Below are 16,483 nucleotides of genomic sequence, written 5' to 3'. Positions count from 1 at the left end.
AGACAATACAGACAATACAGACAATACAGACAATACATACCATACAGACAATACAGACATTACAGACATGACAGACATGACAGACAATACAGAAAATACAGACAATACAGACAATACAGACAATACAGACAATACAGACAATACTGACAATATAGACATTGGGATAATACAGAGAATACAGACAATACAGAAAACAAAGACAATACGGAAAATATAGCCAAAATTGACAATACAGACAATTCATCCAAATGAGAAAATATGGTTGGTACAGAAACATTATATTTTATGATAATTGATATACCCAAAGTATAATTTTTAAGGTTAAAAATGCCATATCTGTTTCTGTTCGGTAAAGGCGTTTACAAGGATACCAGAGGCAACTAATGAATCATAAACAAAATTTGATATTTTTGTATTATTTATTACGATATCGAAGTACAGGAGTACATGGTGCAACATGATGGTGTACTGAGGTACATATATATAAGTGGACTTCTGATGTACTGCACTGTTATTTTACATAAAATAATGTACAAGTACTGGTGATATGTACAATGTATTGCAATGGAGCCAAAAACTCAACACAACTCATTGTACCGTACATGAGTGGAAAAGGAAATGTGAAGTTTAATTGGAAAAAGAATAAATAAAATAATGTTTATATTTTTATTTTTAAATTTTACTGAAATATTAACTTGAAACGTTGGATATTTATATGCACTATCTTGTACATCATAAGCCCCAATGCAATGTATTTTTGTTTGGTTTGGTTCAGACTAATATTGAGCAACTAAGGTGGCTTCTCATACTTCACGTTTAATCCATGTAACTTTAAGACTGAATAAGGGAACAGTTATAACAACACTGCACATGTTTTACAATTTGGAACGTTTTTTTACTGGTCAAGTTAATAAAAACATGTTACGGACATAATTTTAACTATTTTGATTTTCAGAACCAAGGATATGCAGACTTATTTTTTCGTCGCAAAATCATGCCCCTTGCCAGCTTTTAAAAAATCTAATTGTTTGTATTTTTTTTTAATCTGGAAAATCAACACTAGAACCATTCATGTTTTTTTGAATCAACCAATTCGAAGATAAAATTAAAACAATTGGTATTTAAAAGTGTTTGACCCATGAATGTTTTTAAACCTGAGTATTGATCAGTTGACTGATTTATCACAATTACAACATTATTTCCTGCTTTAATAAAGTACGAGGAAACATGATCACAACATTGTATAAGATAAAGGGTTACTCCATTTAACATTTTTTTAATTTTTAAGTCAGAGTTCGTTTAGATATTTTTAAATCGCCACCATGAGATCAAGGGTTGGACTAGATGTGTTATTTTTGGACTAAAATAACATTTTGGTAAAAAGTAACCATTGTAAAAAAAGTTATGATATAATATTTTTTAAAGATACGTGAAACATAATAAATAAAAATTCAAATTTTTAAAAAAGATTATGTCTGTACACCGTACACATGTTTACTAGGGTACACTGTACATATTTTGATATGTAAGATATTTCATGGTTATGCACTCAAAACTTATAATTGGAATGTTTTAAATTTCTGTATAAAATATTTAAAGTTTTCTAAAGGAAAAATTATTTGTTCTAACTTAATCTTTGGATAAACAGAAACTTAGGACTGTAACTGTAAAAAAGATTTACTATTGTGGTCAGCTGATGAGTTTAGAACTAGTATGTTTGTATTGAACTTTAATATAGATCCACTTAACTCCAGTTATTGAATGAACATCACAGTAGGTCCGAGTTTACGAAGGCAAAGGGAAAATTTTGATTATATAACTGATGATTGATTGATTGCTAGTGTATACCACTTTGCGCGGCAAACTTCATGCGCTTTTGCTTCTGTCGCTGGTTACAGAACCAAACACGGACCACATTCTTCTTCAGGTCCAACTTCTCAGCAATAGCAGCAATCTTTTCTCCGCTGGGCCGGGGTTGGACTGCAAAGTAGGCTTCAAGGGACCGCTTCTCTGGAGCTGCGATGGAAGTTCGTTTACGTTTTTTCTCTCCATGTGCTAGCATACTATTAGTTCCATCCAGGTCACGCCTATTGTTGCAATACATTTGCTTAACAATTACTAAGGGGGATAAATGTATTCATCTGTGGATTGTAAAAGAGAAAAATATCAGGACTAACAAAAATTGAAATTTAAAAAAATCTTTTGATATGTCTATTGAACAAAAAGAATCCAGATTTGTCCATGGAACAAAAAAATTCAGATTTGTTTATGGAGCAAAAATAATCCTGATTTTTCCATTGACAAAAAGAATCCTGAAATATCCATGGAACAAACTTAATCCTGATTTTTCCCTAAATTAATCAGAATCCTGATTTGGGTTCATAGCAAGCAAAATTCTGATTTATCCATGGAACAAACTGAATTCTGATTCATCCATGGAACAAGAAGTGTCCTGATTTGTTCATGGAACAAGAAGAGCCCTTGTCCATGGAACAAGCGGAATTCCCTTTGGTCCAAAGAACAAACATAATAATTCGGAGCTATGGAAGAAGTAGAATCCTGATTGGTTCATGGAACAAACGGAATCCTGAAATTCATTCATAGAACAATCAGAATTTTGATTTATACATGAAAATCCTGATTCATCCATGGAACAAAAAGAATTTTGATTCATCCATGGAACAAACAGAATCCTGAAATTCATTCATGGAACAATCAGAATTTTGATTTATCCATGGAACAAATAGAATTTTGATTTATCCATGAAAATCCTGATTCTTCCATGGAACAAACAGAATTTTGATCCATCCATGGAAAATACAGAATCTTGTTTTATGCATGGATTAAGTAGATTGATGGAAGACAAAGAATCGTGATTCTTTCTTGGGAAGAAAAAGCACCCTTATTTTCCCCTGAATTAGTCAGAATCCTGATTTCATGGAAACTCCAAATTTTCTTTGATTTCTCTACAAAAAATACAGCTCGGTGTAAATTAAGCATTTTTTCCCAATTAAAATCAAAAAAGGATTTAAGTTTCTCAAATGTATTGAAACATCCCTGGCAGCTTCAGCCTCGTCTAGCCACGCCATCAAAACCGGTTTCAACGCAATCATGTTATTGTGCGACAATGTGAGGGATTCAAACCGACATATGGTAGACTGGGAAAGAGCACCAACCCCAGGCAGCTTTAAATTAGCCAAAGCTTTTCCTACATCACACTGTGTAACCCCAAGCTTTATTCGTCTCTGCTTGAAGCGCTCTGCGAAGGCCTCCAGCTCCCTTGGATCTGTGTCCGCATCACTCATCGGCATTACATGGTGAGGATGATGTGGATGATGGAGGGGGTTGTGAGGAGACATCATTCCGCTGTGGGTCTGAAACATGTCCAAAGCTGAACAATTTTTCTCAAGCTAAAATAAAAACTCTGATTCAAAAGTAAAAGTTACAAAACCTTGAGGTAAAGAAAGCTCTAAAACTAGTTTTAATCTCTACCTGGTACATTGACATAGAAGGATGGATCCCATGTGAGGATGTTACACAGTCTCCCATGCTTCCTGATAACCCTGACATACCTCCTCCTCCAAGCATATCCAGAGACATATCGTGTACATCCATCTACAATATCTTCAGTTTAGAAACCTTCAACAACTAGGTAAATTTTCTCACTTTATTAGATTCTCCCATAGATTTTTTCGACAATTTTGAATCATGAATACAGAGAAAATTGCCGGATTCTAAAATCTCCGTAATTCATTTATGACAATCTTTAATAATACTGATAAAATGACATTAATGTTTTTGTTTAAACATGGCTCTAATTTATATTGTACACTATTGTAATATGGATATCAATTGTTATAAATAGAAAGATTTGAACCGTCTGCTGTACATTTTAGATTATAGAGATATAAATAATAGATTCTACACATATCATTCTGTTAGATGCATGCAGGAGGAAAAGAACTGATTTGCTTATCAATGCATAAATGATGAATCAAAAATAGATCTAAAATTGAATTCTTCATTTTCTATTGTACTTCAAACTAAAAGGATTTCTTGACAGAAACGAAAAGAACCCAGGGGGGGTTCATAAGAGGAAGGTTTACATCCCCGGGGGGGGGGATTAAACAATATAGCTGCCAAGCAATTTCCCCCTGAAAATTCCTGTCTACGCCCTTGATAGAACTATAATTCAATTCTCATTCAATCAATCAATGAATTGGTTTCTCATGCAGGGTTTGGGAAAAATCATGCAATGAAAGTGAACTATCTGTTAAGATTTATTCTAAAAAGAAATTGTGTTTTGTGCCCAGTGAGATATATAGACTTTATTTAAAAAAATAAGTTAGGGTAAAGGGTTAAGAAGAAGTAATTAAAAAGAAGTAAAAGATGAGAAAAAATATGAAAAATAAAGTTAAGGGCCCATCTACGGATACTGACCACATTTTTTTGCTTTTCGGTCCATCTCGAGACCCCCAGGCAGGCTTCTTGGTACCACTTAGAACAAATTTACATTTATTTGAATATCTTTTGTTCAAACACTTAGATTTCAATGAACATATGTTAAAAAGTTAAAAAGGAAATTCAGCGAAGTTTAATGAATAAGTTTATTGAATTTTGAGAAGGATTTAAGATGTTATAAACAAACACTAGTTAAAAAATGTTGAAAGCGTAACTTCTAGTGACCCTCCATGCAAAGATGTCAATGCCCACTTTACAACGATACCCTTAAAACCTTAATTTGATCAAAAATGTGGAAGATAACGCCTTTTTCTACTCAAAATGTGTTAAATTCTAATAATTTCTAAATTGTTTCTTTTACGCAAGAAATGAGTGAGTAATTTTTGAAGAGAAACCACAAATGCAACAAAACTTTCAATGGTACCGTTGTAAATCGGGCGTTGCAATCTTTTTGCATGGAGGGTCACTTGAAATTACGCTTACAGTCCCATTATTATTGCACATAGTGTTTATCTATTACGAATCATTTTTAACTTTTCTCAAATAAAATACAAAAATCCTTGAAAGTGGAAATTGTTTTGATTTTGGAAGTTTTCTGTCTCTAGAACTGACAAGAGACGTAATAAGGGCGCAAAAGCGGACAGGTATCCCCGAATTTCTGATATAAAATTGAGTGAAAAATTAAATAGAAGAGCCAAGTAAAGAGAAGAAAAGAGCTCGCGTTTAACAAGTATAATTTAGATGTCGTAAACTACTATAAATGAATAAATTAATAAACATTGAACTTAATTTTGTGTGCGCAGACTAATAAAACAGTTGAAGGGTTCATAGTATTTAGCTCGTACAAAAAGTTTGTGTTTTGTAGAGTTAGGAAATTAGTACAGTGCCTTTAACACGAAGTGCAGTACAGTACACAAATACACACATCTCATGTTCAACAACAAAACACAAAAAAAGCTTGAGCTTCTCATGCTTTTTAAAAAATATTTCAAATTAAACTTTTAGAGTTGATATTCTATGAAATAAAACGGGTTTGAATATATTCGCATTTTTCATTTTATCAAATGGTCTTTTTCCTTAAATCATGGTTTTTAAACTGATCCGGTTTTTTCTATTTTACTGTCCAATGTCAATTTACAAGAGCATATTCATATTCAATATACAGAGTTACCCACAAAGGATGAGACTGTAAAGACGACCCAAAATTCTAAAAATATGACGATTTAAAGCTTGATTTTTTGTTTCTGCGTTCAATTGAGTATTTTGATGGTTAACAAAATGTTTAAGCACAGAAATAAACCAGTTTTGGCCTACAAAAGAAACCTGAAGGCAAGAGAACGGACTAAACAAATTCCATATAGTCGTCTCTAAAGTCTTATCCTTTGTGGGTAACCCTGTATAAGTAAACTTTTAAATCGGAGTAACTGGGTTATCTGTTTAAGGTAATACTTTAGGGTAATTCGGTCATTCAAAATTAATCTTGATGCAATCAATCTGATTTTATTTCATTTCCGAACTGAAATCTCAGAGATATCCTACGTTAGTGCGCATTTTAAAATCTTTGTTAAAAAAAAACAAAATTTTTAGGGGGTGGGGGTAGGTTTACCTGTCTGGAGGGAGGGGGTCCGGGAGATGACATCTGTGGGTACATCATATCCTAAAAACAAAACGTGAATTTTTAACGAATTATCAAGATAAATTAAGATATATTTTTCCAGCCATTTACGTCTGAAAGTAGATGACAAATATTTGTTTGAAAACATATATATTAAAAAACCTGTTTGATATGTGGTAAAGGTCCTGGAGTAAGATTCACCGAATCCCTAAACATATTAAATTATTAAAAAAATAATTCAATTAACTTCAATATATATACTTTGGTGAACGACTGAACCGATTGGGCCCAAATTTTGTGTGGGACCTCCCACGACACCAGGGAAAGTTTATGGATGCTAAGAATTACAAAAATCTACAAACGAAAATTGTAAATCCGTGAAATTATTTATTTTTGTTTCATCGAAGAGACAATGCTCATAGATTAAGCAAAGTTTCAATAGAAGATATCCTAGTTTTCTAGATTTCAGCGCTTCTCATTTATGTATTGGATTATTCCAGGTTTAATTACATGTTGATTAGAAGATAGGAACAGGGGCCTCGGATGAACTTAACATTAATTAATTAAATAATTACCTAAGAGAATGATGTGAGAGGGGTGTCCCAGAAGGAGTTAAAGGGCCCGGGGATACAGGGTGCTAAATTCAGATATCAAAAATTAAATTATTTTCAAAATAAAAACTTGAAGATCTAGACGCAATTTTTTTATTTTCCATACGAAAAAAAATTATCTTTGAAAATCAATAAAACTCTTTAAAAATCGAATATTTAAAAAAAATAATTTACCTTCATATCTAGAGCAACCAAACCTTCTCTACTCAACAGCTCATTGTTCAACCCAGAGAATATCATACTGTCCTAAATATTATTATTCAATTTATCAGGGGGAACTAGTTCAAAATCATGATCAAACTGTCCTAAATATTATTATTAAATTTATCAGGGGGAACTAGTTCAAAATCATGTTCAAACTGTCTTAATTATTATTATTCAATTAATCAGGGGGAACTAGTTCAAAATCATGTTCAAACTGTCTTAATTATTATTATTCAATTTATCAGGGGGAACTAGTTCAAAATCATGTTCAAACTGTCTTAATTATTATTATTCAATTTATCAGGGGGAACTAGTTCAAAATCATGATCAAACTGTTCTAAATATTATTTTTCAATTTATCAGGGGGAACTAGTTCGAAATCATTATAAAAATGGAAAGTTACTTGTAAATGTAATATACAATATTTATATATCTAGATAAATAATCCAATTTATAGAAATATTTTGTATCATTGGAAAGATTTTCATATTTGGTATTAATGGTTGAAATATTGATTTCAATCACTCCGTATATTGCAAGTAAAGTAAAAGTAAAAAGAAAGCTCTCTAAAAAGTTTAAAATGATTATGTTTGATCCTAACTTAAATTGAATATATTGATTTCTCCACATACACGTACAGCAAATACTGACCATAGTTTGTATGGTTTATCAACCTCATATTTTCCCTTTTCACTTGCAAAATATTTTTATTCCCTATTTATCCTCCCACATTTTTGCGGCAAGCGCGCTCCTCAATTGGTAATCTCCCTCGTACGCCCCTGCCCATGTCCCCCCCTCAACCACATTCAAGTAACCCCTCAATTTCTAATCATCTTACAATTTTTACAAATCATATAAAATTTACCAATATCTTTGAATAAAATGAAACCAAACAATATTATTGTACATGTTCAATAAATTTGAAAAATTAAGAAGAAGACAAAACATGAATTAAATAGAATACAGAAAACCACGGTAGAAATATTCAGACGCTTATTGATTATAAACGACAGGTGTACGAACGTCTGGGTGTGTTTGTGTTCGTGGAAACCCTGATTGTCTGTTCGTGAAACAAATAATTCTTTGCTTGCAAAAACAGCACTGCTGTTCTTTTAAAGATTTCTATCTATCTTTCAATATTTTAATCTATCTATCTATCTATCTATCTATCTATCTATCTATCTATCTATCTATCTATCTATCTATCTATCTATCTATCTATCTATCTATCTATCCTTCTCCCCTGAGTGTTGCTGACCATCAATATATGTCCTTATAACAAGATTGTATTCACATTACTCAAATACATACCATCATTTATACACATACACTCACACACTCATACTTAGATATGCATACTTGTAGGAGTAAACTAGAAATATAGATAGATAGATAGATAGACAGTCCATTAGAATTATATTGATTTAAGATGTATGATTAATATGTCATTCCAGAGTTTTCAAAACACAAAATTTATCTATATATATATATATATATACCAATGCACATTACACAAGGGAAAGGTTATAAAAAGATGTCCTTCAAGAATGTCAATAGTTGAAAATCCACAGATGAAATAAAAGAGTTTGTAATTCTAATTTTATTTTAATTTACGAAGAAAAACTATCACATCAACATTCAAGATATCGATGCTTTTATAGTGTTTAATTCTGACAATTCCATCTACTCTTTATGTAGAGGAAAGATCCTCAAATAGGGGAACTAAATTTGAAACTTTTAAGGGTACCGTTGTAAATCAGACATGTAACTTTGTTATATTTACAGCCCCTTTAAAAGATAGCATTAATACAAGAAACAACAAACGTAGTTTAAAAAGTTTGTTTCCCCCTTTTTTAATTATAATCTTTTGTAAAACCATTTTCCTTTTCATTTATCTAAACATTCGTTTCCGGTTCTGCATCATATATATCCCGCCCCTTCATCCTTCCTTTAGATCCCCCCCCCCTACCCCCCTCATTCCCCTAGGATTCCCCTGGTTTTTGTTTAAGTATTATATCCGTTAATCTGTTGAAAAGATAAAATGATTGAACATGATCTCTTGTCCTCACGCGATCATGCAATCAATCATCTATTCATTTATTAACCATCCTTCCATCCTTCCATCCTTCCATCCTTCCATCTTTCCATCCTTCCATCCTCCTTTCCAGATTCCTGTCCTCTTTCTTGTTTAAACCCTCTAATTTCTATCCTTTCTTTTCCTCATTCTTCCACTTTTTTTACCTTTTCCTTCAATGCTTTAATTTCAAGCATTCTTTTATTCTTAATTTCTTCCTTTGATTATTCTTGAATCCTTTCTTCCATTCTTTATTTTTAACCATCCTTTCACTTCTAAATTCCTCCTCCCCTTCCCATATCATTTCTTTAATTCCTCCTCCCCTTCCCATATCATTTCTTTAATTTGTTTACTTCATAAGTTTGTTTTACTCATAAATTCTTCCTTTTTTCAATTCTCTAATTTTATTTTTAAGCATCCATTCAATTCTTCTTTCATTCATACATCCTTTTCTTTTTTTTCAGACATTTCAACGATCATTTAACTTCTAAATTTTGCCTTCAATTCATATCTTGTATTCAATTCTTTTTTTTTAAAACGATTCTTTCAGTAACAAATTCTCCCATTCATTGCATCCCCATATCCTTTCTTCTTTTTTTATTTTAACTATTTTTTCACTTTTTAATTCGTTCTTACATTCGTATTTCCATATCCTTTCTTCCAGTCTCTATTTTCATGTTCATCCATGTTTTTAATCCATTCTTCCTTTTATCCCCATTACATTACTTTTTTATTCAATCCTTAACGAAAAAGTAAACTCTTTTTTTTTAGAAATAACTCAGTAAATATTTGATCTTAAAATCTAGTAACGTACCTATACTAATGTGAAGTAGGAGTTTTCTTTTTCTCTTACATTTAGTTTAATTTTTTATTAGAAGTTTAATCGACATGTATCCGATATTAGTAATATTTACCAACTCTTCATAAAATTTTGCGACTTTTCGACGAATCTTTAAAATTAGCTTTATAATTATCTAAACTTTTATATCTCATTTATTATTATAATTAGTAGACAGTGTTCTTTTTACAGAAAAACAGTTTCTTGTAACGTTTAGGTAAGTCAGATTTTATTTTAGTTTGTTTGGATTAATCTAGATTTAAATGCTAAATGGANGGGGGACTAGGGGGCTAATCGTCTCTCGAAGTTAAAATTATTATTTTCAGGGAAAATTTATCCCCTAAACGAGAGGAAAATCAGATAAGGTTAAGCTAAGAAAAACTCCTTACATATATACGCCTCTGTTTAGATTAGTATGATTAAAAAGCAGTTTATTTCGATAATTAGTTTAGCTTAGTTTTGTTTTATTAAATTTATCTTATACTTAATAAATGTACTTATTTAAAAAAGATTGAGTTGCCTTACAGTATTAAGAAATATTTGCTAAGATTGTTATGTTTTAAATATATAAAATCTGGAATAACAAACCGTTTATGTTTGATTAGATTAGATTGTACGGGATGGTTAGTAAATCAACCAAGCATGACCCCCTATATACGAGGTAGTGTAGGCAGGGGAAATAAAAAATCCTGCTATAAATTTAGCTTTTATTTAATTCTAAATTTCATAAAAGTTAGAAACTTAAATTGCATTTCTCAAATAAAAAAACCACAGATATTTATCAAAAATAAAGAATAATGATAAGTGACACTGTGCACTGTACAGTGTAGTTCATTGGTCTGATTAATCCAATATGTCCTAATAAATCGTTTTACTGTGTTATAATATATAAAAATATTTCCCGCATTTATATTTTATAATATCAAATCCGAGGCCCTCAGATAAAAATGTAGAAGTATGAACTGAACACTAAGAATTTGGAGATGATTAAACTAAGTTAGGTTGAATCAAGGATGTAAGGCAAGGAAAGTCATTTCAGAAGTGTACACATCTTTAGTACTGCAGTGTACTGTCTCTGGGCGCTAATGTAAACACAAGACGGATGTCGAAGCCTGACATGGGATCCATCATTCACATAAAAAATCAATGAAATATTCTGGTCATAGGAAATTATTATGTCAATTATCAAAATTATCAAAATTTAATGCTTTTAACCTCCTCGGATACTAAACGAACACTGATGCATCTATTATTGTTTACAAATTCCGCCCAAAGAGAACTGGTTTCAATATGTACACAGAGTATACACGACCGCAATTGACTTTCCTTGCCTTACATTCTTGGGTTGAATTCACTATTCACTATTTTAATCAGCCGACATTTTTTAAAAGTTACTTACCGCTGAGTTAGCTACACATCTTCTCATAGAATGCTCTGGTACTCTAAAAAAAATCGTAAAACTAACTTAGACTTTTTTATTAAAATGATTTGTTCCAAAAATTCTAATATTTGTTTTGCATTTGTTTAAAGTAAAGTTACAAAAAGTTATTTATTTTAGATTTTATTGGAATTTATGAGAATAGTATTTGTTTGAAATTAATATATTTTGGATTAAAGTATAAAAAGAATGTATATATATATATATATAAAAAATGTATATAGATTTTATATAACTTTTTTTAACATTTAAACATGCAAATTATTCCATATCGCTCTCCACTAAACCCTACTATTCATTCGGTCAGTGTACTGAAAACCACTGCAGTACACACCGAAAGATTAGTTGAGGATGATATCATATCAATATATATAAACAAATCTCTAATCTCTAATCTATAATTTATAATCTCTAATCTCTAATCTTTAATCTCTAATCTCTAATCTCTAATCTCTAATCTCTAATCTCTAATCTCTAATCTCTAATCTCTAATCTCTAATCTCTAATCTCTAATCTCTAATCTCTAAATCTCTAATCCCTAATCTCTAATCTCTAATCTCTACCTGTATGTCGGTGAATATCTTCCTGAGAAGCAGTTTGAAGAGGAGATGGGGGGTCCCAGGGGTTTACCCCCCATCTTCATCTCAGCCCAGCTAGTCATCATCATTGGGCTAAATATAGAAAATTTATAAAAACATAGAAATATATTATACATATAAAATACACTGCAAACTAGACAGAAGGTCAAATTTGTGCCAAATTACTGGTCCAACTTTGTGATCTCGTAGTTTTAGTTGTAGAGAACAGAGAACAGAGAACAGAGTACAGAGAACAGAGAACAGAGAACAGAGAATCGAGAACAGAGAACAGAGAACAGAGAAGAGAGAAGAGAGAAACGAGAACAGAGAACAGAGAACAGAGAACAGAGAACAGAGAACAGAGAACTGAGAACAGAGAACAGAGAACAGAGAATAGAGAACAGAGAACAGAGAACAGAGAACAGAGAACATAGAACTGAGAACACAGAACAGAAAACACAGAACAGAGAACAGAATCAGAGTACAGAAAACAGATTGTAGAAAAATATTTAAAAAAACATTTGTGTGTATTGTATATTTAAAACGTGTTAAGAAGGTGTTTAAGTGTTGAACAGTTGTCCATCCTTATCCTTATCCTTATCCAAATCCAATCTAATCCTAATCCGATGTTAAGATAGATACCATCTCCAGTAGTACTCGTCCTTCCCCCTTATTTCATAAACCAAATCTTTCAGACATGTCTTTGTGCACTTTAACCGATATCATTCTTTTTAGTAAATCTACCATAATATTGATTTGTATGCAATGGCCAGATAAACATTATTTCAAATCCCCCAAAGGAATGGAGTTTTTGTCACAAACTCTGAATTTATAATCCCTATATATTTAGAACCCAATGTTGTAAATCTTTGATATTTCAAACTTATATTATTTGATTTAACAGAATTCATAGTTTGAAATATCTAAGATCTACGACATTGGAATCCAAAGATATAGGGTTTAGAAAAGCTGAGTTTTTGGCAAAGACTCAATTCCTTTGCACTGAGAAAAAAATGTAACTTTCTTAAAACTTCACATAAATACCCCTGCACCATCCACTCTAAAAGTTCCCTTTGGCGGATTTTTAATCTTGAATTAGTAGATTTGTATTCCCTAGCCAATTGTTAGGACACAGTGAATTGAATTAGACAGAAGGGAAAAGATCAAATAGAGAAAGAGGGCGAAAGATATATGAAGATTAAAGATGGAGGGGTATCTGGAGACATGAAAGTGTTGGGATGGATACTACAGATCAATGATCAAGCAGATTCAGTTTGTTTGTAAAATTTGAGGGTTATGGGGGATTAAGCTAGCTTCTTAAACAATTTAAATTTATTTTATTTTAAATCTTAACTCTTCCGAAATCGATTCGTAAAGTTCCAATATGTCTTCTAGCTAATAACCAAGGAAAGATTGGAATTTAAAAATGTCTATTACTGTAGACTGTAGACTGTAGACTGTAGACTGTAGACTGTAGACTTTAAATTTTAGACTGAAATATGTAGACTCTGTAGACTTAAACTGTAGACTGTGTAGACTGTGTAGACTTTAGACTATAGACTGTAGACTACTGTAGACTGTGTAGACTGTGTAGACTGTGTAGACTTTAGACTGTAGACTGTAGACTACTGTGGACTGTGTAGACTGTGTAGACTTTAGACTGTAAGAGTGTAGACTGTAGACTACTGTAGACTGTGTAGACTGTGTAGACTGTAGACTGTAGACTACTGTAGACTGTGTAGACTGTAGACTGTATAGACTGTAGACTGAAGACTTTAAACTTTGGTGACGTTAAGCGCCCCAAATTCTTAAAAAGTAATTTTACTTTTACAACGCGGTCAAGCAAATATTAAACAAAAATTAAAACGAAACTGAAATATAAAATATATTCCATTAAATATTTAATCAAAAGTTGTTTACTTAGTAAAATATCTTTTGATTAAATCGCGAATTTATTAAACGTTATTTGCAAAAATTATAAAATTCGCAATATAGTATTGCAGGTCTCATATGGGTTTATATATCGACTAATTTTAATAATTAAATAATAGAATTTAACATCGGAATTTTTTGTTGGTTTTGATATATTTTGATCAGCAGTGTTCATTGTTTTTCTTTGTATAACTTAGTTATTGAAAATAATATTTAAATTTAATACTTTTTTTAGCAAATTCTTCTGAAGGCCCATTTTAAACCATTTACATGCAGGCTATTGGATTAAAGTCCATTTTGACCCCCGTTATGCCGATTATACATTTCTAGAAACCTGAGTTTTCCATGAATTGATATTTAAAAACTGTCCCAGCTATTATGGGACATAAAAAAAGTAAAAAGAGAGTATTTGTATGTATTTTATAAATTACTAGCGTTGCCCGTGGTATTTTAAAAATCATCCAATAACTCGGAGGAAAACGACCTCATGGAATTATCCAACTAACAATTCTTTATCACCTATAAGGATAAAATATTCCGCCATTTTTTTCTTTTAAAACTTCCGGAGATACAGTGAAACCCTTAATAACGAATACATCAAAATAATTCATCAAATGTCGTATTCTTCACTTTCTGATAATGGAATGTTGCAGATATTTAGTTTTTTTAAATTAAATGATTATATGGAACTCTTTAAAACTGTTCCCGCATATTCATGGCTATTTATTTATTTTCTCAAATACTGAAATTTACGAAATATAGTATAAAACTCATTTAAAAATGGTCAAGACGACATTTTAAAAATTTTTCCTATGTATTCGTTATTAAGGGTTTCACTGTATGAAGAATTTCATTCAGATTTCAATTTTTCCATAAAACCAAGATTGTCTAATTCTGAACAAAATTCTTCATATCTTCAGTAATTTTAAGAGCACAAAAATGAATGACGCAAATTATTTCAAAGATAAAAGACGACCTTCAATGATCACATCTCTACTATCAAGTTTCTTGATAATCAATTAATATTCGTTTTCTTAAAATGCTAGAAAACAAGTTACAAAAGTTTAAATTAAAAACCAACATATAAGGCAGAAGCTAGTTAAAGTAATAAGTGTAATTTATAGGTAATAAATACTTGAAAAATAAAATGTTTTAAAAAAGAACGCTTATCAAATTATCCTAAATCACTGCACTGACAAGCGGGAAGGAGGCTGGAGGAATAGGGGGCAGGGGCTCCTTTTTATTAGTGGGTTTAACTAGATAGCCCAATCTTTAGGCACGCGCCTCAACCCCCCGGCACGTGTTCAGGGTGTGCACACGGTGTGTTCATCGTGTTCAAGATTGTTGGTGGGTTGGGTGAACAGATGCTCAGAAATAATTCAATTAATTCATTAAAATCAAACCTGTTTAAAAATGTAAGTAAAGTTTGTTTGCAAAATAAAGAATAAAATGGTCGGTTAAGTGAAACAAGCTGACAAACAAAAAATGAATTAAAATCTTAAAAACTAAATATTTTCACAAGAACATAAGGAAAATGGTAGAACGAGATTTTTTCTAGAATAATCTAACGGAACACGATAAATTAAACTCTGTAATAATATATAAAATATATGAAAAAATAAAAAATACCTGACTTGAAAACTACTTGATAATCTGTATTTTTAATCCCTCAACACATTCACATGCTTCCGAGTTGAACTGTACTTTTTAATCACATTTAATAATTCAAAAATCAATTAATGAATAATCCATTGGTTTAATTAATATTTAAATACACAACATTTTTCAACCTTGTCAGCATAATATTAAATTAGTTTTTTACGTTTTACGTATCAGAAAAATAAACATTTTTCGTCATTTTACAGGATTTTATCCGAAAATCTTAATTTACGTTGTTTTAATTTGGAAATTTTTTCCGGGTTGGGAACTTAAAATGGCAGTTGAGGTAATTTCAAGTGACCTTCCATTTGAGAAAATGGAATGTCGATTCACAACAGTATCCTTTCAAACGTCGTCTAATCAGCAGCAGTAACTTGCGGATTTCTTGCTACAGATACAATGAAGGAAATTAAACAGTTTTCCAAGTAAAAAAAACGCAGCATCTTCTACCTTGAAGATCAGATGAAGGTTTAAATGATACCGTTGTGAATCGGAAATGGAGAGTCAACTGAAATTTAAATGACAGTTTCTAAATGCATTGACAAAATAAGAAAATCTTAATCCTCCTCTCGACATTAACAATTAAACAACCCCTTAATCCTCCTCTCGACATTAACAACAACCCCTTAATCCTCCTCTCGACATTAACAATTAAACAACCCCTTGATCCTCCTCTGGACATTAACAATTAAACAACCCCTTAATCCTCCTCTCGACATTAACAATTAAACAACCCCTTAATCCTCCTCTCGACATTAACAAGTAAACAACCCCTTAATCCTCCTCTCGACATTAACAATTGAAAGGAATTCGACCAATGAGAAATCAAAGAAAATGAGTTCAAAGATTACGAAGTTTAACTCATTTCTTCTATTTAAAGATTCCCAATGTTTTGATTATGTTAAAACGAACTGAAAATATCTTGATCTTGTTGAAAAATGTAATCTTAAACTAAACAAATAAAGGTAATTTAAAGCATAATCTAACTTATAAACTGTATGAATAATTATCTTACATAATTTTCATCATTATATCTTGCATTTATCTAATTTAAAGTTGTATGAACTTGTAAC

At 31.3% G+C, this 16,483-nt stretch overlaps 1 protein-coding gene across 4 annotated transcripts; it reads right to left on the bottom strand.

The window, feature by feature from the left end:
- Positions 1 to 405: 405 nt before the first annotated feature.
- On the bottom strand, positions 406 to 15,451 carry LOC111712224 (POU domain, class 4, transcription factor 3). Of its 4 annotated transcripts, none has more exons than XM_023486782.1 (11): positions 15,381 to 15,451; positions 11,805 to 11,912; positions 11,203 to 11,245; positions 6,862 to 6,933; positions 6,652 to 6,713; positions 6,239 to 6,284; positions 6,068 to 6,118; positions 4,441 to 4,497; positions 3,493 to 3,615; positions 3,058 to 3,410; positions 406 to 2,087 (listed from the first exon to the last, which is right to left on the bottom strand). In XM_023486782.1, exons 2-11 carry the CDS (start codon positions 11,906 to 11,908, stop codon positions 1,838 to 1,840), a joined length of 1,161 nt encoding a protein of 386 aa, XP_023342550.1. In that variant the 5' UTR covers positions 11,909 to 11,912; positions 15,381 to 15,451; the 3' UTR covers positions 406 to 1,837. The 4 variants fall into 4 exon arrangements, with proteins under 4 accessions (XP_023342550.1, XP_023342551.1, XP_023342552.1 ...); XM_023486783.1 differs by having other exon boundaries at positions 406 to 2,063; XM_023486784.1 differs by having other exon boundaries at positions 3,058 to 3,374.
- Between the last annotated feature and the right edge of the window lie 1,032 nt (positions 15,452 to 16,483).

This window comes from Eurytemora carolleeae, unplaced genomic scaffold (assembly GCF_000591075.1).
Source record: "Eurytemora carolleeae unplaced genomic scaffold, Eaff_2.0 scaffold298, whole genome shotgun sequence".
NCBI lineage: Eukaryota > Metazoa > Arthropoda > Copepoda > Calanoida > Temoridae > Eurytemora > Eurytemora carolleeae.
The sequence above is the reverse complement of the archived record's forward strand: the minus strand, read 5'-3'. Positions and strand labels throughout refer to the sequence as shown.

Bases quoted from the DNA above. Each gene is read 5' to 3' on its own strand.
- LOC111712224 (XM_023486782.1), bottom strand. From the start codon at position 11,908: ATGATGATGACTAGCTGGGCTGAGATGAAGATGGGGGGTAAACCCCTG. The intron at 6,714-6,861 runs GTAAATTATTTT...ATCTGAATTTAG, and splicing joins TGGTTGCTCTAGATATGAAG to CACCCTGTATCCCCGGGCCC. The intron at 4,498-6,067 runs GTAAACCTACCC...ATTTGTTCTAAG, and splicing joins GACCCCCTCCCTCCAGACAG to TGGTACCAAGAAGCCTGCCT.